The sequence below is a fragment of the Pseudophryne corroboree genome, chromosome 11, assembly GCF_028390025.1.
Source record: "Pseudophryne corroboree isolate aPseCor3 chromosome 11, aPseCor3.hap2, whole genome shotgun sequence".
Taxonomy (NCBI): Eukaryota; Metazoa; Chordata; class Amphibia; order Anura; family Myobatrachidae; genus Pseudophryne; species Pseudophryne corroboree.
This window is the reverse complement of record NC_086454.1, coordinates 362,786,116-362,809,475: the sequence shown is the minus strand read 5'-3', so window position 1 is coordinate 362,809,475 and position 23,360 is coordinate 362,786,116. Positions and strand designations below refer to the sequence as shown.

The 23,360-nt window shown below is 36.9% G+C and overlaps 1 protein-coding gene across 7 annotated transcripts in view; it reads right to left on the bottom strand.

Moving 5' to 3' along the window:
- ZNF536 (zinc finger protein 536) overlaps positions 1–23,360 on the bottom strand; it is a 1,069,084-nt gene that overhangs the window by 391,130 nt on the left and 654,594 nt on the right. For 6 of the 7 annotated variants that reach the window (XM_063946047.1, XM_063946046.1, XM_063946048.1 and 3 more), the window contains one exon: positions 12,767–14,344. In XM_063946047.1, coding sequence (XP_063802117.1) covers positions 12,767–14,344 — 1,578 coding nt within the window. Of the gene's footprint in view, positions 1–3,506; positions 5,088–12,766; positions 14,345–23,360 lie in introns of those variants that run through there. The other variant, XM_063946051.1, reaches the window with a different exon arrangement.

The following is a 23,360-nucleotide window of genomic DNA, read 5'->3' as shown; positions in this document are numbered from 1 at the left end:
AGTATGGCTGATATGAGGCGCTGTCTAATGTCCATGAGGGGAAGCTGTGGTCTACCTGCTCGGCCTGGTGGGAAATTCAGAATGAAATAGGGAACATTACACACCTGAGAGGTCTTATCACCTTACTTATTGAGCCACCCTCATACAGTACATGTATGGTATGTTATTGGCTGGATCCGCTTCCAGTATTCATATGCTAGGATAGTGTTTAGAGGCACCCAACTCTACACACCATGGTGGTCATTCCGAGTTGATCGCTGGCTAGCAGTTTTTAGCAGCCGTGCAAACGCTATGCCGACGCCCACTGGGAGTGTATTTTAGCTTAGCAGAAGTGCGAACGAAAGAATAGCACAGCGGCTACAAAATAATTTTGTGCAGTTTTAGAGTAGCTCAATACCTACTCAGCACTTGCGATCACTTCAGAGTATTCAGTTCCTGTTTTGACGTCACGAACACGCCCTGCGTTCACCCAGCCACGCCTGCGTTTTTCCTGGCATGCCTGCGCTTTTACGAACACTCCCTGAAAATGGTCAGTTGACACCCAGAAACGCCCACTTCATGTCAATCACTCTGCGGTAAGCAGTGCGACTGAAAAGCTTCGCTAGACCTTGTGTGAAACTACATCATTCGTTGTAATAGTACGACGCGCGTGCGCATTGCGCCGCATACGCATGCGCAGAAGTGCCGATTTTTTTGCCTGATCGCTGTGCAGCGACCGAAAGCAGCTAGCGATCAACTCGGAATGACCACCCATATCCAAAATGCTTGGGACCAGCAGTATTTTGGAATATTTGCATACCATAATCAAATACCTTGGGGAGTGGACCAAAGTCTGAACATAAAATGCATATACAGTATACATTATACACGCAGGCTGAAGGTAATTTTATACAATATGTTTAATCATTTTGTGCATGAAGAATGCAAAGGTGTCACTGTATGAGTGTGTGTGTGTGTGTGTGTGTGTGTGTGTGTGTGTGTGTGTGTGTGTGTGTGTGTGTGAATATATATATATATATATATATATATATACAGTTTGTCCATACATATACACACATAATTTCCTCGTACACACACACACACACACACACACACACACACACACACACACACACACACACACACACACACACACACACACACACGTATTTTACATATTGCTCTGATATCTATGTTACTTTATTCTTTCTTAGAAAGAGATAAAGCCAAATGTCATTCTGAGTCTGCATCAATCAAATTTTAATAGAATTCATTATTTAATAAATATAATCCTCTTATTCTATGCAAGAAAACATCATGAAAAATTCAGAGCACTTCATAGGCTGATAAAGTGTCTACAACGTATTCCCCCCATAAATACTACATTACTATGTGACACTTATTTTCATTCTTCTTGATCTGGTGACGCATATCTCTTTTTATTATTATGTTAATCTATCTATAAACAACATCCCCCCCCCCTCTCCTCCCACTTCTCCCCCCCCCCCCCCCCCCTCCTCCCACCTTCCCCCAGGTCTGTGGAATCTTCATTTTAAATTTATTTATATATATTTTATTTTTAAAGCTCTAATTTTTTTAAAAGGGCGAGCCAGAAAAAAATAAATCTCTTATATAAGACATAATCCGTACATCTGTAGTTTCTCTGTCTGGTGTAGGCACCATATGTTTTTGATTAAAATAATAGTTGAAAAGAACCTGTTCTCAGCGAAAGCATGTGAGCCTTTTATTATTGATGATTTGTAGTTTAAACAGTTTCAGGAGAAAATGTCCAGCGACTTGGGAATTGTACGCACAAGTGCCCATAAATCTCTATTTACGGATTTTTAATGCCACCCACTGGGGACAGGTTGAAAACGGGTGTCCAGTTTGAACAGAACCGTCCCTTTATTTAGTGTCTAGCCCAGACAGTATTTCTTGTCTTTGTACCCCCACCGTTGCTTAAGTACTTCCTAGCTGTGCCATTGGCGGTGTATGCAGCGAAAGTACAACCTGATTGAATGACAGTGGTAACCTACTAATCCAATCAGTGCTAATGACACGCCCCATCCCCCTGTAGAGTCATAAACTTTTCTCCTTGCGCTTGAAATCAATGCAGAGAAGTGCGGATTACCAGCGTAACTTGTACATGGAGGAGGGTGGGGGGAACATCAATTGTAAAAAAAAAAATCAGAATCCCCTTATCTTACCCCTATAATGAAAAAGTGACTGCTGCTATGGGACTTACAGTACATCTCAAAGAAGAGAAAGTCATGCAAATCTAGTCTTTGTGCCTCTGTGAACTGTGCCTCTTACATGTGTCACACCGGTGCCTCTTGTGTGTGTCATGGCGGTGTATGAGAGAGGTGCAAACACACCTCTGCACATTTTCTCCGCATTTTTGTATGAATTAGTGGCAGTGGCCGTGGCTATACTTTGAGCGGATGAAGTGCTAATAAGCATTATCAGTAAGAAGCAAATGGAATAACACCCTTAAGTGGGCGTATTATTATGGAGGCTGGAAGCATTGTTGTTTAACTTAAACCAAGATAGACCCTTTTAGCAAAACATCTCTTGGGCATGGGGACCCCTTTAGTGAACAGTTATTTTGTTTGTAAAGGATGCCACGTGCCTTTATTCTGTCCAAATGTGAAAAAGAGAGAAGGGGAGATGTATCAAGTGTTGGAGAGAGATCAGGTGGAGTAGATTCCCACGCCAAACAGCTTCTGTCATTTCAAAAACTGTGCTAGATAAATGGCAGCTGGGTGCTTATCGGTTGCTCTGGGCAACTACCAGTGGCGTCTCCAGAAGTGGGGCTGCAGCACTGTCCAAAATTCAAATAAGGGAGCCGTACCAACTGCCACCGCAAGCACTGCCGGCCGGGACTCACTGACAGTTGGTGTGGTTCCCCTGTTTGAATTTTGGACTGTGCTGCAGCCCCTGCTCTGCAACTGCCACTGGTAACTACTCCACTTTATCTCTCTCCACATATCCCCTAGTGGCACTGGTAAATTAGTTGGTGTGAGGCTGGATCCTGAGATGGTGTCGGTTCATCAAAAGTGACAGGAGAAAGGCGCTGCAGGAGAATGTCACACTGCAGTACCCGGCTCCTGTCACTGGAGGAGGAGCTACCATTTTGGTGTCACACCCTCCAAGGGTGACACCTGGGTGCCTCCTGCACCTCCCACACTCCCCTAGTGATGCCTCTGCCAGTGACATCATTGAAGCATTTTGTGAAGTTAACCAATATTTATGGGAATACAGTGTCTCACTTAATTAGTTACCAATGCTTCCATTGTTACTCCCAATTATTCTACTGGCTGCTGATTCTGCGGGAATTTAGACTATAAACTCCATAAGAACAATGATAAATACTCTGTGTACAATGATGTGTATATGGTAACAAAGAGATAATAATAATAATAATAATAATAATAATTTTAGATAACAGATAAATTCCAAACTTTCAATTGCAGAAAAGCTCAAGGCTACCAGTGAAGGAAGCAAAAAATAAAAAGAGAAGATCACTGTGAATATCAAAGCACTTTATACAACAAAAACACAAACAGGTAGTAGCTTACACATAAAAATGTACAAATGTGCCACTCCATGAGGCTGGAAGTAGCATAGACTGGAAGAAGTCAACATGCAGAAGTCAATGTCCCAGTGTGTCTATTCTTGATGAAGAACTTGAAGACAATAGCTGGAAATCTGTGACATCAAGGTTTATGCTCCACCCGATCTTCCAGCTCAGTACTGCTCCGCTGCGCAGTGCGTCACATGACATGACATCATTGACAGATACTCCATCTCAGTCTTAATGTGTTTCATGCTATAGCCCCCTCCTAAGACCTCTATGATTGTTCACGTTCCTTCTGACTATACAGACCCTCCTAAAATAGCTCTATGTATCGCCACCATGTTACTTTATAATACATAATAATGTACAATAAAAATACAAATACATCATAATATACAAACAGCAACACATTTACCTAAAAAAAGGTGTAATATCAAAACCACCTCTCAGACCTCCAGGAAACGTAGCCAGGTTCTAGATCCAACTCGGTATAATGTAGTGATCCTCACCAGCAGTTGTTAAGCTAGCATATCAGGTCTACGAACGCAGCCTGTAACGGACTGCCTCCACAATCCTTCTAGCTGTGATTTTAGGTTCGCGATGAGCATACACCTTCATTTCAATTAAATATTTACTTAAATAATAAAATACTCTGGTTCCAGTTTCCTTTTGGTTATTCTGATGTAATATAGATTACACGTACATCAACCAAGGTAAACAAACAGCAAGTGTATTACGACTAGAGGAACCATGTATGTAATCGTACTGTCTCTAAATGGACCATCTTTTTTTTTTTGTATTTTATTTAATGTATTAGTGTAATAAATTTAGATGTCTGACAACTAGTAACATTATTAGTAGGTCTTACTGGATTATCTGAATGTGCAATTTTAGCTAAATTGAAACATTTTAAATTGAAACATTTAAGACAGGCAATAAAATCTCGAGAATTTGATTCATTGAAACAGAATAACAGAACCAAAAATATCCATCTTGATGTATTTATAATGCCCTAATTTAGCATCTATACAAGCTCCCTAAATCAGTATATTTCCCATGTGCTAATAAAGAAAGATGTACAACTTTAAACACTCTATATATCAGTCATATCCTTGGTCAGTGTATTGGAAAACAATTCTAATAATTTAAGAAAGTCTGCCTGGCACAAAAAAAAAAAAAAGTTTTTTATTTAACACTTTAATTCAAGAATAGCAGCTGATTTTCGTTTATTTGTAATGGTTAAACGTAAAAGGGTCCAATGGATATTTAATAGGAACGATATTAAAAAAACCATTGCCAAGCCATCTGTCTCTGATGTAGGTTGATATTTGTAATAATCAGAGATCTTAATGTACGGAGTGTAAGACCCCATTTGTTTGCCTTTTTCCACAGCAGAAAAATAAATCATTGATGTACCTCTGCCGCAGTACAGTATGAGACCGAGGTACATCAGACACAAACCACCTGTCAGTCCAACATACAGAATAGCAAAACTAGGAGCAATCAGGGTCCCCATAGCCGTCCTGGTTGTCTGTAAAAAGAAAACAGAATCAAAAAAAAAATAATTATACTGTAAAATAAAAATGACAGTGTAACAAATAAAATATCTAAAATGTTTAGTAGTAGCATGAAACACATCAATACTGGGGTCATATGATGTCACCCTATGTGACAAAGAAGAAGCGCATATAGTAAGCATTAATTAAGCTACAAAATAGACTGTAACATGTTAGCACCTAAACCTTGATGTCAAGGATTCCCTATCATCGTCTTAATACCTGATTGAAACACATCCGTTCTTCAGTAATAACAGATTATATATATATATATATATATATATATATATATATATACATATATATATATATATATATATGTGTAAAATGTGATTTTTAGCAGCGTATTTATATAATCAGGAATAGCTACTTATTTTCTTTGCCCAAGGACATCACAATGCTCTGATGTGTCCTCTACTTGGATACAATTGTAACCAAGGAGCAACCTTGTGCCATATCTAAGGGCAGTGAAAGGAAGGAACTATTCAGGACATCATCAAGACCAAGTCACAGAAGTTTCTCCAAATCTCACTGTGTTGACGAGCAAGGGAATCAAATCTGTGCTCATCCTCCGGACCCAGAATTACCAGGAGGTTCCACAAAGATGGCAAATTAATGCGCATATTTCCAATAGCTATGTTATAACTTTCACAACATTGAAAGTGATTCTTGCAATTTTTTTTTTTTTACTTTCTATGGACTGATTTGAGCAACCTTAGAGATGAAAACACAACATTTGGTTTAGAGACATTTGCAAGTGTAGAGGAAATGCACTGTATTCTCCTATACAACTTGTGCCACTAGAGTACCATTAATAAGCTCAGTTCCTTTGTTTTGTATTATGATCGCGTTGTGCATGTAATGCCAGAACCTGATGATATTCCACTTGCATGTATAATAATAAGTTTTACCTGCGTATTCCGTCATTGTCTATTTCCTGAACACAGTAAATACATAAATAATGACTACTAATAGGATACTAACATTATCTTCTGTAAATGACAGAAATATAGCACAACAGTGTCTTCATCCCTTACCTATTGTGCATTCTCTAGTTACAGTGTGATCTGTACCTACATATCTGCCATAAAAGAATTACTATCTATCTATCTATCTATCTATCTACAATATCTGTCTATCTATCGCTCATCTTTATCTATATATCTCTCATCTCTATCTATCTATCTATCTATCTATCTATCTATCTACCTATCTACTTATCTACAGTATCTGTCTATCTATCGCTCATCTTTATCTATATATCTCTCATCTCTATCTCTCTCTCATCTCTCTCTCTCTCTCTCCCTCTCTCCCTCTCTATCTATCTATCTATCTATCTATCTATCTATCTATCTATCTATCTATCTATCTATCTATCTATCTCTCATATCTATCTATCTATCTACAATATCTGTCTATCTATCGCTCATCTTTATCTATATATCTCTCATCTCTCTCTCTCTATCTATCTATCTCTCATATCTATCTATCTATCTATCTATCTATCTATCTATCTATCTATCTATCTACAATATCTGTCTATCTATCGCTCATCTTTATCTATATATCTCTCATCTCTATCTATCTCTCATCTCTCTCTCTCTCTCTCTCTATCTCTCATATCTATCTATCTATCTATCTATCTATCTATCTATCTATCTATCTACAATATCTGTCTATCTATCGCTCATCTTTATATATCTCTCGTCTCTATCTATCTCTCATCTCTATCTATCTATCTATCTATCTATCTATCTATCTATCTATCTATCTATCTATCTATCTATCTACTTATCTACAGTATCTGTCTATCTATCGCTCATCTTTATCTATATATCTCTCATCTCTCTCTCTCTATCTATCTATCTCTCATATCTATCTATCTATCTATCTATCTATCTATCTATCTATCTATCTATCTATCTATCTATCTATCATCTATCTATCTATCTATCTATCTACAATATCTGTCTATCTATCGCTCATCTTTATCTATATATCTCTCATCTCTCTCTCACTCTATCTATCTATCTATCTATCTATCTATCTATCTATCTATCTATCTATCTATCTATCTATCTATCTCTCATATCTATCTATCTATCTATCTATCTATCTACAATATCTGTCTATCTATCGCTCATCTTTATCTATATATCTCTCATCTCTATCTCTCATCTCTCTCTCTCACTCTCTCTCTCTCTATCTATCTATCTATCTATCTACAATATCTGTCTATCTATCGCTCATCTTTATCTATATATCTCTCATCTCTATCTATCTCTCTATCTATCTACCTATCTACTTATCTACAGTATCTGTCTATCTATCTATCTATCTATCTATCTACAATATCTGTCTATCTATCGCTCATCTTTATCTATATATCTCTCATCTCTATCTATCTCTCATCTCTATCTATCTATCTACCGATCTACTTATCTACAGTATCTGTCTATCTATCGCTCATCTTTATCTATATGTCTCTCATCTCTATCTATCTCTCATCTCTCTCTCTCTCTCTCTCTCTCTATCTATCTATCTCTCATATCTATCTATCTATCTATCTATCTACAATATCTGTCTATCTATCGCTCATCTTTATCTATATATATCTCATCTCTATCTATCTCTCATCTCTATCTATCTATCTACCGATCTACTTATCTACAGTATCTGTCTATCTATCGCTCATCTTTATCTATATATCTCTCATCTCTCTCTCTCTATCTATCTATCTCTCATATCTATCTATCTATTTATCTATCTACAATATCTGTCTATCTATCGCTCATCTTTATCTATATATCTCTCATCTCTATCTATCTCTCATCTCTCTCTCTCTATCTATCTATCTATCTATCTATCTATCTATCTATTTATCTATCTCTCATATCTATCTATCTATCTATCTATCTATCTATCTATCTATCTATCTATCTATCTATCTATCTATCTACCGATCTACTTATCTACAGTATCTGTCTATCTATCGCTCATCTTTATCTATATATCTCTCATCTCTATCTATCTCTCATCTCTATCTATCTATCTATCTATCTATCTATCTATCTATCTATCTATCTATCTCTCATATCTATCTCTCATATCTATCTATCTATCTATCTATCTACAATATCTGTCTATCTATCGCTCATCTTTATCTATATATCTCTCATCTCTATCTATCTCTCATCTCTATCTACCTATCTACTTATCTACAGTATCTGTCTATCTATCGCTCATCTTTATCTATATATCTCTCATCTCTATCTATCTCTCATCTCTCTCTCTCTATCTATCTATCTCTCATATCTATCTATCTATCTATCTATCTATCTACAATATCTGTCTATCGCTCATCTTTATCTATATATCTCTCATCTCTATCCATCTGTCATCTCTCTCTCTCTCTATCTATCTATCTATCTATCTATCTATCTATCTATCTCTCATCTCTATCTATCTATCTATCTATCTATCTATCTATCTATCTATCTATCAATCTATCTATCTATCGCTCATCTTTATCTATCTCTCATATCTATCTATCTATCTATCTATCTATCTATCTATCTATCTATCTATCTATCTATCTATCTATCTATCACTCATCTTTATCTGTCTTTTTATCATCTATCTATCTATCTATCTATCTATCTATCTATCTATCTATCTATCTATCTATCGCTCATCTTTATCTGTCTGTATATCATCTATCTCTCTATCTATCTCTCTATCTATCTATCTCTCTATCTATCTATCTATCGCTCATCTGTATCTATCTATCTATCTATCTATCTATCTATCAAACATCTATATATCGGATGTGTTCGCTGTCACACTGATGGAGTAATTTAAAATGTGATCAACATATAATTTGAGGTGAATGAGTAGCTTTTGTGTTTCTGCTGGTAGCCAACAGCTTTCATACACCAGCCTTAAAAAAAAAAAGGCCTAGTCAGATCTCAGATGATACGAGTGACCCGAATTACCAGTAACTTAGAAGAAGTGGAACAAAGAATGGACCTTATCCGCTGTTATTACAACACAAAGCCGAGGTTCTAAAAATTCCAAGAGAAGAATTACTAAGGAATTCCACTCATAATAAAACACAAAATAAGATCCCACTGGTAACGGAATATACCGTAGCCAGCTCAGTAATCCCCAAAGCTACTAAGGCAAAATGGCCTGTCAGAAGGAGTGACTGTGAACTACCGGGTTTGCATAATAAAACCCCATTGGTAAGTTATAGAAGAGGGAGAAACCTAGATAAAAAGTGATATTAAACCATTACTGCTATAGGTGCACCTCTTGCGTCACCTGCAGTTACTTGGAGACAGGGTCTACTTATAATCATGCCCATACGGGAAAGAAATACAAAATCTCTCATGTTGTTACTGTCCTACAAAATGTGTAGTCTATGTTATTACGTAGGCTCAGATATTTGGGTCAAACCACAAGAATGTTCAACGAAAGAATGGCTTTATCAGAGGTAGGTATACTTACAAGCCATTAGTTTATGTTATACATGTTACCTGTTGGAAACAGAATCTTACAACGCTTCATTTAATAATAATACACTTCCCGTTGGTCGGGCACCCATCCTTCATAACGCTGTACTGGTGCTATATGGAAATCTTAGGCGAGGCAGATACTACCCCGAACAGGGTTGCTTAATACTAATAAATATATCAGCAGTACATAGGGGCAGTTACCCACAGCAACTCATCTGCCTGAGTAGTACTGATGTGTAACAGTCACTTTTTTACTTTGCACCAAGTTTGATAGATGTCCTCCATGGCTGCTGATAAATTTGGGATTGTAAAATAGAGTTCCATTTAAAAATAACTTCAGCAGGAAAGACTTTTCCTTTACAGAATAGATTTGTTTTAATTATTAGGTGACCTATTTCAGTGTATCCAGGGCAACAATGGACAGAAGACCTAAGGTGTGCACGTTGGAAGACGTCAGCAGGCTATCATTTATACCATGTAATGATGCCTGTATTATGAATAAAATGTTTATAACTGTCTACAAAATATTCTTCATTTTGTTGCGAGAAATATTTTGTTATTTGCTGAAGGAATTTAGCTTTAAGTGTTTTTAGACCGGTGCAGATCACACCACACACAGAAGAATGCATTGGTCATTGCTGCCCCAGCTTAGAGTCTCCATCAACCCTTGATTGTTTGCAAACTATGGTCTATGGTTTTGCCATCGATGGCAAGATCTGATGTTTCTCTGCTATCAATGGTAGAGATGGATTGATATTTTTTCTTCAACACATCGCTTAGCCCCACCCCTTTCCCCGATTATCCTGATTTGGTCACTTGTCCCACAGTAGTGATAACCATCGATGGTTTTCTTGTAATCACTGTAAAGTACTGATGGCACCTTCAATAAGACCATAAATGGTTAACCATTCTATGGACATTCCTACCCCAGTTGCGATCATAGACCAGTGGTTCTCAAACTCGGTCTTCAGGACCCCACTCAGGTCATGTTTTCGAGGTCACCCGGCAGGTACACTGTGTAGCACCAAATGTCACATTTTAAAAATCCACAGTTGACCTGGAAAACATGAACTGTGTGGGGTCCTGAGGACCAAGTTTGAGAACCTGCGTCATAGACTATTAATTCTGCAAAACGCAAATACGCAGAGTGAAATAGTGAAGAGCAGAAGGCAAACATTGTATCACACCTCTAGGTGTTACACTACCAGGCTCAATTTGCTCACCCATACTGCACTCCCATAAGTGGACAGGAGAGACTACAGAGTCCTACAGAGTCATTTGTGGGGACATTATAAAAAGTGATTTATAATGGCCAGGACTTGAAGTGGTGCTCTAATGATTTCTACATGTTTCATTATCAGTTGGGCCTGAATCTGGGGCCCCCATATTTTAAAAAATATGTATTTTAAACAAATAAATAGAAAAATAGACAATTATAAAAAATAAGGAGTAGTTCCAAAAATAAAATTAGCACCAGTTCCCTTCCTATATGAGCACTTTGATTTCCTCTAGAGCAGTGATGGGTAACAGGTGGCCCTTGGGATATTTGTTATAGCTTAGAAAACTTGTCTGAGAGACTTGCTGATCTATTACAGTTAGGTGTCTGTCTCCTTAATGAAACATATTAACTTTACTTGCTATCAAGATGAAAAATAATGGACTACCCTTTGGTAGCTAAAAGTCCAGTGCCCAATTAAGTTGCCTATCACCGCTCTAGAGAGTTTCTACAGCTCGGAAACAGTACTAGATCGCACAATATTTGTCTATTTTCTACACCTGTGTATCATCCAAGGACACACAAGTCACAAATCTGCAAATAAAAATCTCTAATCCTTAATTCACTGGTTCCAATACCAAGACTACTACTATGCAGTAGTCTCTATTCTGAAAAGCCTTAGAAGGGGTGAATGGGATTGAGACTATGAGCCTTCTCCCATTAACCAGTTACAATGATTCATCATCACAAAATACAATTTTAGGGGGATATTTTATAAAAGAGGAAGAATGGAAAATTTGCCTTAATGCCTTTAGGTTCTTTTTCCTTCTCCCGCACTACATAATGCTATATTTCCGGAACTCCAGCCTCTTAATGGTTATATGCTGTTTAACGTCACAGTAAAAGGTCACATTTATAGAAAAGAGGCAGCGTACCTGTATTTTTATTTATTTTTCTCACAACTGAATCTGCGGCCCCATATTTAAAAAAAAAAATGTATTTTAAACAAATAAATAGAAAAATAGACAATTATAAAAATATCTGTTTGTTAAGGAAACATAACGGAATCGACATGTCAAAAGAAAGACTTTTTTACACCATAAATAAAATCTGTTTCATAGAATGTGGTGTAAAATTGTACAGTATTTTCATTATATGCATTGGAATAAACGGTTTCAGAATACAGTACTTACATTCCTCTTTAACGTATGTTGGTTATTTTTAAAAAAATCTTTGATTTAAAAATACTTCAAACCAGGGATTTAGCATACAATTTTCCCTTAATGAATATTAAGGCTAGTGCTTCAAAAAAGCATGGATTTCTATTGATAAATGAAGGCCATAAGGTCTGTACAGTATAGACTAATCTGCAATTTAATAAAATACTGCATAGCCCATTTATCAAGAACTCAACATTACCAGATTGTGGGTGCATCGATGTACCATTTGACAGATGTGTCTCTTACAGTCAATGTATTTAGAATCAATACATCAACAGCAACAGCTGCTTACATCACTAAGTGCTTTTGGTGGTGTCAATAGAGGAAGTTAGGAAAGAATTAGCCGTAGCGGATAATCTAGTTAGATATTATCAGTATCTCCCTGGTCCATTATGAATCTCTGAATTTTAGTACAAAGTCAGAATCTGCCAGGATTTAATATGAAGAGAATCTTTAGATTTCACGACCTCCTGGCCATGGACTACAAACAGCAAAATATATTATTTACAGAATACACTTGTTCTAGACATACAACGGTAATCAACATTTTTACCAATGGAAATTATTAATACAATTAAGCATATTCTTGATGTAAATAGCTACAGTAAGTGGAAAGGAACTTCTACCAATGATCAGTGTGCTGGCTTTCATAAAACAAAACCTTTATGTCAGATGGATGTATATCTATCATGTGAACTTACCACATAAATCTGGTCTCTTCATACATCCACTGTTTGCTGCATTGGTCGCAAGTCCATTAAAAGCAGCCATTCCCTCAGAGCTGTAAGCTCGGAGAACGGAGAGCATATTAACCTGCTTCTCTAAAGAATCGGGAACTGGCGCTTGATCAGATTTCGTAGAGCCTTGCGATGTGTCTTGTTGTAATGAAAGATTTGCATGCCATTGCTTCTCCATCATTTGTGATGTTGGTGAAACCACATTTTCAGAAGACCTAGGGGCAGCTAAATTAGGTAGGGCGTCTTCCACGCCATTTTCTTTGTTCTGTTCATCAGTTGAGTTCATGTTTTCCGGCTCCGTCTCAATGTCCTCATCTTCGTTCTCATCATCATCCTTGCACATTTCCATCTCCTCAGACGAGGTTTCATCAGAGAGATCATCAGTAGCAACTGTGTTCACAGAATCACACTGTAGGACTTGCGAATCATCATCCTGTGGAGACTGAGGGTCGATGTCCATGTTGGAGCAAGAGTTTGCTCCAATGGAACCCGGGTAGACACCAAACTGCTTGTAGAATTCATTTGGGAAATTATTAAATACGGAATCCATATGACTGGACCATGAAGTACCTTTATGATCAGATAAAGTCTCTTTAGCGTTTCCCTGTGGTGGGATTTTTTCAGAAGTCTGCAGCGGACTTATTTTTGAAGACATTATTTCTTTGCCACATTGTACTGAAGAAGAGGAGGCCACAACTTTATTTGCTGCGCCCATGCATTCCCTTAGTTGATCTTTAGCGTGCCCATGACCCCCCATTGTACAATCTTTACGCTTGGCTTTTCCTAGATGGTTAGCTTGGAGATGCAGGGCCATCAGTTCCATGGATGATGTTGTAAACGAACAGAACAAACAGCCATGCCAGGCAATGTTATCTTGGACCGTGATCGATGAACCTGGAAGAGATTGTGCATCTGGCCTTACAGACAAGTCAAGAGGTTCATACTGGGACTTCTCCATTTTCTTATGAGGTGTTTTGTTCTCCACTTTATCATCACAGTTGTCTGACCTGGGAGTTTTTATAGGTGTTGAATCCAGCAGGGCCTTCTCTTTCATTTCTTTTTCTTTCCTTAGAGAACTTAAAACAAAACTGTCCATAACAGCCTGCAAAGACCCCTGGAAATTAACACCATTGCCTACAATATTCTGATATGCTCTTCCAAATTCTGCAATGTTTGGTGCTTTAGAGGAGATCTCAAATTTTTTCAAAGCTTCTGAGGAAACTTCAGAACTAATGCCACTTGACTGGCCCTGACGATCTGCAGAAGAAATCAACCCTGACTGCCACTGCTGTGGCATCATGCCACTTCTGAAATCAATTCCTGGGAGACCTTTAAATGCTCCTCTTAATATGTCAGGTCTCATAAAGATAGAGCTCTTACTTGCCGATTCATCCTTGTGGTCCTGGGTGGCAGGGTGCCCATGGCCATGAATGGGACCAGAGCCATTCTGTCTTTCCCGGTGGTGGCGTTCTAAATGGTACTTGAGAGATGCTGATTGGGTGCCAGCATAGTCACAGTGGGGACACTTGTAAGGCTTCTCACCTATGGGTTAAAAAATATGAAGAATGGTTACATATAAAAGTCTCTTTTTCATTACATTGTAAATCAAAGAGCTTCATGTTGACATCATGTGTTTAAAACTACTTGACACTAATTTGCCGCACATGCTACACATTAATGCATTATTTTACTGTATGCATGCAAATGTGTTTTCCCAAGCACTGACCTATGGGTTTACTTTACTGTAACATACAATTGTATTATCACTACTTATCTAAAACTATGCCTATGCTATAGAGCCACTTATTACAAGCTGCCCATACTGACTTATCGCTGAATAGTTGGATCTGTAGTCTATGTAGCCACATGGTTTAGTGGCCAGACCGGCTGGGTCTCAACGTGAGAGATATTACTGCAGATGGATAAGGCAAAAAGTCAGCAATAACAGTTATAGGTCAGCCGTACTCTTTGCCAGGAAGGAGTGACATACATTATTTTTAGCGCTTGGGGGAGTAACACATAAAAGTCAAATTCAATGAATGGCCATCTTAATAAATGTGGTCTTCAACCATCACTTTTATCTTAATACCATCTGAAATGACAAAAATTAGTTTGAAAGGTGATAGTTCTAATAGCTAATTGTATTAGAAATAATAATCAGAATCCAAAATCCTAAATATATTTAATTTTTGATTAATCATCGTTATTTAATCCATGTTTTCGATTTTTTTTATCATTTTGGGAGGCATACCTGGCAAGCTTACATATACTGTACAACTAAGAGCTTACAGGGATGAGCTGAATATTGAGCGAACTGAGGTCATAGTAGAGAAGGCCATTTTGTAGAGGTGAGAAATCCAGCAAAAGACAATCATCACATCTGTGCTACGCCATTCTGCACTGTATTTATACATTTGTCTATCACAGAATATACTGACAATGACTACATGGCAACTGTGAGTTCATTCTTCTGGGTGATACATTGGTTATGGTATAATAGGTCGACAGTCAAAAGGTCAACAGTGACTAGGTAAACATGGTCAAAAGGGCAACAGGTTCAAAAGGTCGACACGAGAATGTTGGAAACATGAAAATGTCGACATGAGGTTTTTTTATGATTTTTTGGTGTCAAATTTTACCTTGCAGCACGTGGAGCCCCAATTAGTGTACCTTGTCTCCTCGCATGGCTCGCTTTGCTCACCATGCTTCGGCAAGGTTTACTATTACCAATCGTAGTCCACGTGGATGGTAAAGTATGAAAATATAAAAAAAATAATCATGTCGACCATATGCTGTTGACCATTGTCATGTTGACCATTTAACCCTGTCGAGCTTTTGAACATGTTGACCATATCCATGTCAACCATTTGGTGTCAACATTTTAACTGTCGCCCTATCATCTGGATACCAGTACATTTAGGGTGGGACTCTTAAGGACAAATTCTACTGATAAAATAAGCCCAATGTCATGGTTAAATATAGTGAAAAATATTACTTAAAAAGGCATTTCAAAATTAAAAGTTTTACTGGAGCCTATGGACTCAAACTCCAGAGATCATTCAACATAGGATCAAACAATTAATTGCAATTAAACAAGAAACAATAATATTAAAGAACAAATACTTTCTATGGTTATAAAGCAATTATAGAAAACAAATGCTACATATAAATAATATATATTAATTTTAAATGTGTCAGAACACAAAACAAAATTTTTATATTTTACCTGCACTTTTATATTTATTTATTATTTACAGAATTCTACATTTTAATGCAACATTCAAGATATATTCAAATTTCTTTCCTCACACATCGGAACTGTATTTGTGTTTAAATGTATATATCCTTCTCTTTAATAAATAATAAAGACTTTTCAGGCTCTAAACCTGTAGTATAAATAATTAACTTTCATAAAATATAAGAACTAAATGGCTGAAATAAATGCAAATTTTATTATAGACTGATATATTCTATACAGAAAAGCTGCAAAGTTTGTTTAAATTATACTCGTACAAACCATTTTAAAAAACTAAAAATATTATGGCACTGTTACGCAAGACTAAAATGAATGATTTAAGTCATCCTCTGCAGTAAATCATGGATATAATTAGCAAATGGCATACTGCACGAGTAATTTATCATTATTTAGAGGGCAGCATTCCAGAAGAATTCTGAGATCTGCAGACCAACTGCATTGTTTCTAAATAGGGATCCATAAACACAGCTTTTCTGAAATATTAAAGCCATTACATTACTGTGGCTGTGCAAAGAAACATATAGGTAAAATTAAAAAAAGTCAATAAAAATTAAATAAAAATCTTGCTAATGAACAAATGCAAAATGTATTAAGATCCTCTCTTTTATATTGTAATTAACTGTAGAGGCTTTGTAGTAATTTCTGTATGTACTGATGTTTTCCTGGCTCCAATCTGCAATGTACCTACAATATATATGTAATTATAAAAAAAAAAGGGAGAAAAAAAAAGTCCTACTTAGATTGTGAAAAGGAACCAAGAAACAAATGTTGATCTAACAGCCATGGAATGTAATAATGTTTGCAGATTTTCTTTACATAGAAAAATGAAATAGTTTGTAATAAAATGTTATAGAATGCAAAATGAAATGTGTTTTTCAATGAAAAAAAAACAAGAAAACAAACATGAATTTTAAGAATTTGCTCAAAATTGTAATTAATTTAGGAATATCACCAATTTAAAGGGAATTTCAAATATTTAAAAGATATTCTGAAGCAAAGTAACGTAAAAAAAAAAAAAAGTGTTCAACATTTGCTGGGAAAAATTGCACAGGGCTAATGATCTTTCCCAATTTACAAAAACAGCCATTCTAACATTACAATCAGATTCTATATGCAATGCCTTGTAATGACCAGATGCCTTGTATAGTAAAGGTCTATAACTGAATAAAATATTTATTAGGAAGTGTCTCATTTACAAAGTGATTAAACGGCTTTTATTTTTACCCCAGAGCGTGACACTGCTGTTTATTCAGGTTAATGATAAGTAGTCACTGACTATTGATAATAATGTATACATGGCATAAGCTTGGAGCATGATATAACTTTTGAGTAAAAAGTACTAGATTAATTCATATAAAAAATATAAAAATTCTCCTTTTCTCCAGTAGCCAAAGACAATGTTTTTGCACTCATCAACCTGCTACTTCGACCCTATTCTCTTTGCAATTTCTCCACTCCCCCTCCCTCTCCCCCCACACACACACACTACACTATGTGCCCGGATCTAGCTCACCTGTTCAACCTATTTATTCCCACTTGTAAATTTTCATTTTTCTTAATATCCCCAATCCTGAAGGAACCATATCACAGCCCAGCCTTCCTCTTCAACTACCACCCTATTTCTCTGTTTCCCTTTGCCACCAAACTTCTTGAACCCCTTGTGTCGATTCATCTATTTCCATTTCTTTCCTTTCCCTCACTGCACTTGGGCTTAAGCTATTAATATGAAAGGGACTGCCCTTGTAAAAGGAATAATTGATCTACTGTACTTACAGTACAGCAAAGTACACTTCCATGCTCACCCTACTAAATCATCTGGTGCTCAACATTCTTGTTAATCTCTTTTCCTGCACATCTTTAACTCCACTAGTCTTTGTGACAAAGTTCTTTCTTGGTTAATCCTACCATTCCAACCACTTTTTACCTGTGGCCCACTGTACATCTCTTCTCTTGGAGGACTAATTCAATCACTCCCATCTATACTACTCACACTGGTACATCATCCATAATCCCACCTTCCCTAGTCACATTGGTACACCCTCCTACATACTCTACTTCCAGCTATCCTACTCCCACCTATACTGCTCACACTAATGCCCCTTTACACCTACCCAACTGTCACCAATACTAATGTGTACATTCTCATACCTACTCCAATCTCATCAACACTGCTCACACTGGTACACCCTCACACCGACCCTACTCCTATCTAGACTACCCACACTAGTACACTCTCAAATCCACTTTAGTCCCACCAATACTAGTCACACTTGCACATGCTCGCACCTACTCTACTTCCACCTATACTACTCACACTGGTACACATGCTCATACCTACCGTTCTCCCACCTATATTACTCACACTGGTACACAATACCACCTACCCTACTCCTACTAATACTACCCACACTAACATCCCCTCACATCTACTCCCACCAATATTACTCACAATAATGCTCTCACAACATCTACCATAGACCCACCTAGATTACGCCCCACTAATACACCTTAACACCTGCCCTACTCCCACCTGTACTATCCACACTGGTATGCACTCACACATACCCGACTCCCATCTACACTTTTTACACTGGTATATGCTCATACCTACCCTACTCCCACCTATATTACCCACACTGGTAAAACCTCACACTTAACTAACTCCTATCTAGACTACCCACACGAGTACACGGTCACACTGGTACACTCTTGCATCTACTCTACTTCAACCTATACTACTCACACTAGTACATGCTCATACCTACCCTACTCCCACCTATATTACCCACACTGACACACCTTCACACCTACCCTACTCCTTCTTATACTACCCACACTGACACACCCTCACACCTACCCTACTCCTACTTATAGTACCCAAACTGACACACCCTCACACCTACCCTACTCCTACTTATACTACCCACACTAATATCCCCTCACACCCTAACATACTCCCACCTATACTACCCACACTGGTACACCCTACCACCTACCCTACTCCTACTTATACTGCCCACACTAATGTCCCCTCACACCCTAACATACTCCCACCTATACTACCCACACTGGTACACCCTACCACCTACCCTACTCCTACTTATACTACCCACACTGACACACCCTCACACCTACCCTACTCCCACCTATATTACCCACACTGACACACCCTCACACCTACCCTACTCCTATTTATACTACCCACACTGACACACCCCCACACCTACCCTACTCCTACTTATACTACCCACACTAATACCCCCTCACACCTACCATACTCCCACCTATACTACCCACACTAATACACCCTCACACCTACCCTACTCCTTCTTATACTACCCACACTAATACCCCCTCACACCTACCATACTCCCACCTATACTACCCACACTGGTACACCCTCACACCTATCCTACTCCTACTTAGACTACCCACACTAATGTCCCCTCATGTCTACCCTACTCCCACCAATATTGCTCACACTAATACAGCCTCACATCACCTTAATCCCACCTATACAAATGAGTACACTCCAAGAGGTTGTCTTTAGACAGATGTCAATCTGTTCCAACACAATTTGGTAAAAATTTTTGAGGATTGGGATTTAATGTAGATTTGTTACATTTACAAATTTGACACAATTATCTTCTAGAAAAGACTAACATGATACGATAAGCTACCTTATCACCAACGTACGGGCTGTTCACAAACCAATGTGAACTGACAAGCTTAATAATCTGTGCCACGTCCTGCAAAAACCATTAGTGCTTACAACTTACAAGTTCCTATTATATGTTATAAAAAATAATTGTCTGAATATTAAGAATATTTATTTTGTACAAAGCATATAACTTAGTGCGTCACTTAAATGCTCTTCTGTAAAGTGTACCCATCACCTACTTGAGGTAGTACCAGTTTTGATCAAAATAATTAATCTATAAGTGAACATGGGCCAAATGTTTCTTTCAATGGACCTGAATGCCATGTGCTTGACATTGACAAATAAATGTTTAAAAGATCCTATACATTTATAATACAGTACCTTGACAAAACTTAGATCTCACGTAAGTGATCACAGAACGGTTTCATTTGAAGCCAATTAATGTGTCTTTAAATGAAACAGTTATCTGCTTACTACTCTTAATAAATAAGTTACAATTCATCAACTTAACAAGTATTTGTTTAATAGTAAAATTCTTGCTGCTGCTCTCAATTAACTCAGATAAAACTGTATCTTTAAGGAAAATATGTGGGTACACTTAATAATATAACAACTACTCCCTCTAAGCAGAACAATGCAGAAATGAAAGAATTTAAAAAGCTGGAACAGGGTTGCACTGAACAGCAGACTGTGAAATAATTTATGATCCAGCTGCCAATGGACATGGCTTTTACATTTTTTACTCCCCGATTGTTGAAATTGGAATTACAAGGGCAGGTAGGCTGGGAAATATGTGGTTTAGGAAAGTACTCTTGAAATAGACAATGCAAACGGCAGTACGGATGGTGTAATGGTTAGCATTACTGCCTCACAGCACTGAGGTCATGGGTACGATTCCCACCATGGCCCTAACTGTGTGGAGTTTGTATATTCTCCCCGTACTTGCGTGGGTTTCTTCCGCGTGCTCCGGTTTCCTCCCACAATCTAAAAATATACTGGTAGATTAATTGGCTTCCAACAAAATTAACCCTAGTGTGAATGTGTGTGTGTGTGTGTGTGTACATGTGATAGGGAATATAGATTGTAGGCTCCACTGGAGAAGGGACTGATGTGAATGGCCAAATATTCTCTGTAAAGCACTGTGGAATGTGTGTGCGCTATATTAAATAACTGGTAATAAATAATAATTATTAGGTATAATAGGCAGCCATTTTGTCCTATGTCTGATCAACTTTGTGTTTAAAGTTGCCCAGACCTAATTGGGGTCTATTAGATGTCAATCAAGATAGCAGTAAATCCGGGTGTCAGAAGTCCTCTTTTGACCCTTTATGTGATCTTTGTCTGACCATGGTGAGGGTTACCTGAGAATGAACAATATATTTTACTTCCATGCATCATATATAAAGATTTATTTGCGAGTTATATATTCTATTTGCAAAAATAGGTGTGTCTTAGTAAAAAGATTTTTTATATGAAATGTAAAAAAATAAACACATTGGAACAAAAAAACATGAGCAACAATAAAAATACTAAAAATAACCAATATAACATTATTTGAATTTACTATATTAGTATGTGGGTTTGTAGAAAATATACTTTTTTTTAGAATAAGTTTATCGTATTAATAATTAATTTTATCATATTATTGTATTACAATTCTAAAAAAATGATTGCGAAAAAAACCACATTGAGAATAGATATTATTGTCAAGGTAAAACAAAATTGACAATGTAATATTTTTTAATATACAAATTTTATAATATTAGTTTATAATATAAAAAATATATAATTTTTGACAATGATAATTAGAATTCAACAATGTTTTAACACTCTTTCAAACAATCCCTATTGTGTCTCTAACCTACCTGACACTAGTTTTCATTTATTTACTGGAGAAAAAAATAAAGTGAAATTAAACTATGTAGATTTCTGCCCAATATTCAGCGTTAAGAGTTTAATCTGCTTGAAGTTTTTTTTTTACTGAGATTTACAAGTTATCCTTCTGTATAACTTGTGATATTTATTTAGAATTTCCAAATCTCTTTACTTAAGTAATGCAAGTAGAGATGGATGGCCGGTTCAGTTGCAGTGAAGTTTCAGTACATTAATATAAATTGTATACTAATTCACCCCCAAAGCATATATTTATATATATATATATATATATATATATATATGTTGTAATCCTGGAGATCTTCTACACAGCTGCTTATTGCTAAACAGTGTCTTGTCCAGAAGGGGACAATCTGTGCCTCTAATTGCTGTCACTGAAGCCGAGATTCATTATGTGACTTTCCCATTAAAATGTGAGCATTAATTTATATAATGAAATATCACCCACTGCAGTGTTCATTAGCCATGCCCTACTGTATACTGAACATTGTTAGCTACCTAGAAACTGTAGTTAATTTCGCTAATGGATATTTCCCTACTTAGTGTTTGGTATGAAATTTATACTGTAACATTACCTCTTAAACTTTTAAAGAAATTTAAATTCAATCAATTATTTCCAACAAAAGTTTGGGATGTCATTAAGCCAGAAATCGCAAGCACTGCATTGTTACAAGTTGGAAAAAAAAAGAGAAATGAAACAAAAAAAAGTGTTTTGGAGAAAAGCAGACAACGGAGTCTGATAACGTGATCCAGCTGCGCGTGACAGAGGGGGCAAAACATTTAAACCCAACTAACGAGGAAGCCTTGCTCTTTACATGGATATGACAGGAAAAGGACGTAAATCGCAAATACATAAATAAATACTAAATTAAATAGGCTGTTTTCACTAGTCCTGACACATTCAAAAATGTATTTAGCTTTTTTACCTACTTTATTTATTTATTAACAGTGTCTTATATAGCGCGGCATACTCCATTCTTCTTAATCTGTAAAACCTGGAAGCACTATAGCGGGTTATAGAACTGGTCAAAAAACAGCCATGAAATGTGTATTTCTGAAATCACCAGGGATGGGATAGTGAAAAATATAAAGGTTATAATTTACATCGCTATCAAAAATCCTACTGTTTTTAGGACTGCATAGATGTTATGCAACTTATGTTTCTGTTGTTTGCAGTAAATATATTTCTTATGGAGGAAAAATGCTCCCACTAGAGCACGTAATACACTATTATCCTAATTACAACCACTGCAAGGTATCTGTGGTGGTCACACCTCTGGGGAATGGCGCCATACTGAATAACTAGTAAGTGAAGACTTTTTTAGATCTGACTGCATGAATTAGCTGCAAAAGCAGCTGCTCAAATGGATCATAAGACCCAAACAATTACGTAACTGCAATTTTTACATTTTACTACTCAAATCAAACTAATTTAAACCTCTTTACGACATAATCACAAGAGTGAGGGGATATTGGGACTGTTTGCGTGTATGTTACACAACGATGTCTGTGTGCCTAGAAACAAGCTTACCACCTAGTAACGTGCCAGGGTGATTGACAAGCCATCAAAGACTGTGATAGATAAATGACCGTTAGAATCTGACTGGTTGTTTTGCACAACTTCTCCACCTAATCTCTCTCCAAAGCTTGAAACATCTTCCCTATGTATCTTTATTAGATGCAGCCCCCGGATACAGGGAGAATGAGGAACTGAGGCCACTGTCTAACCGTCTTCTCCAACTATAGCA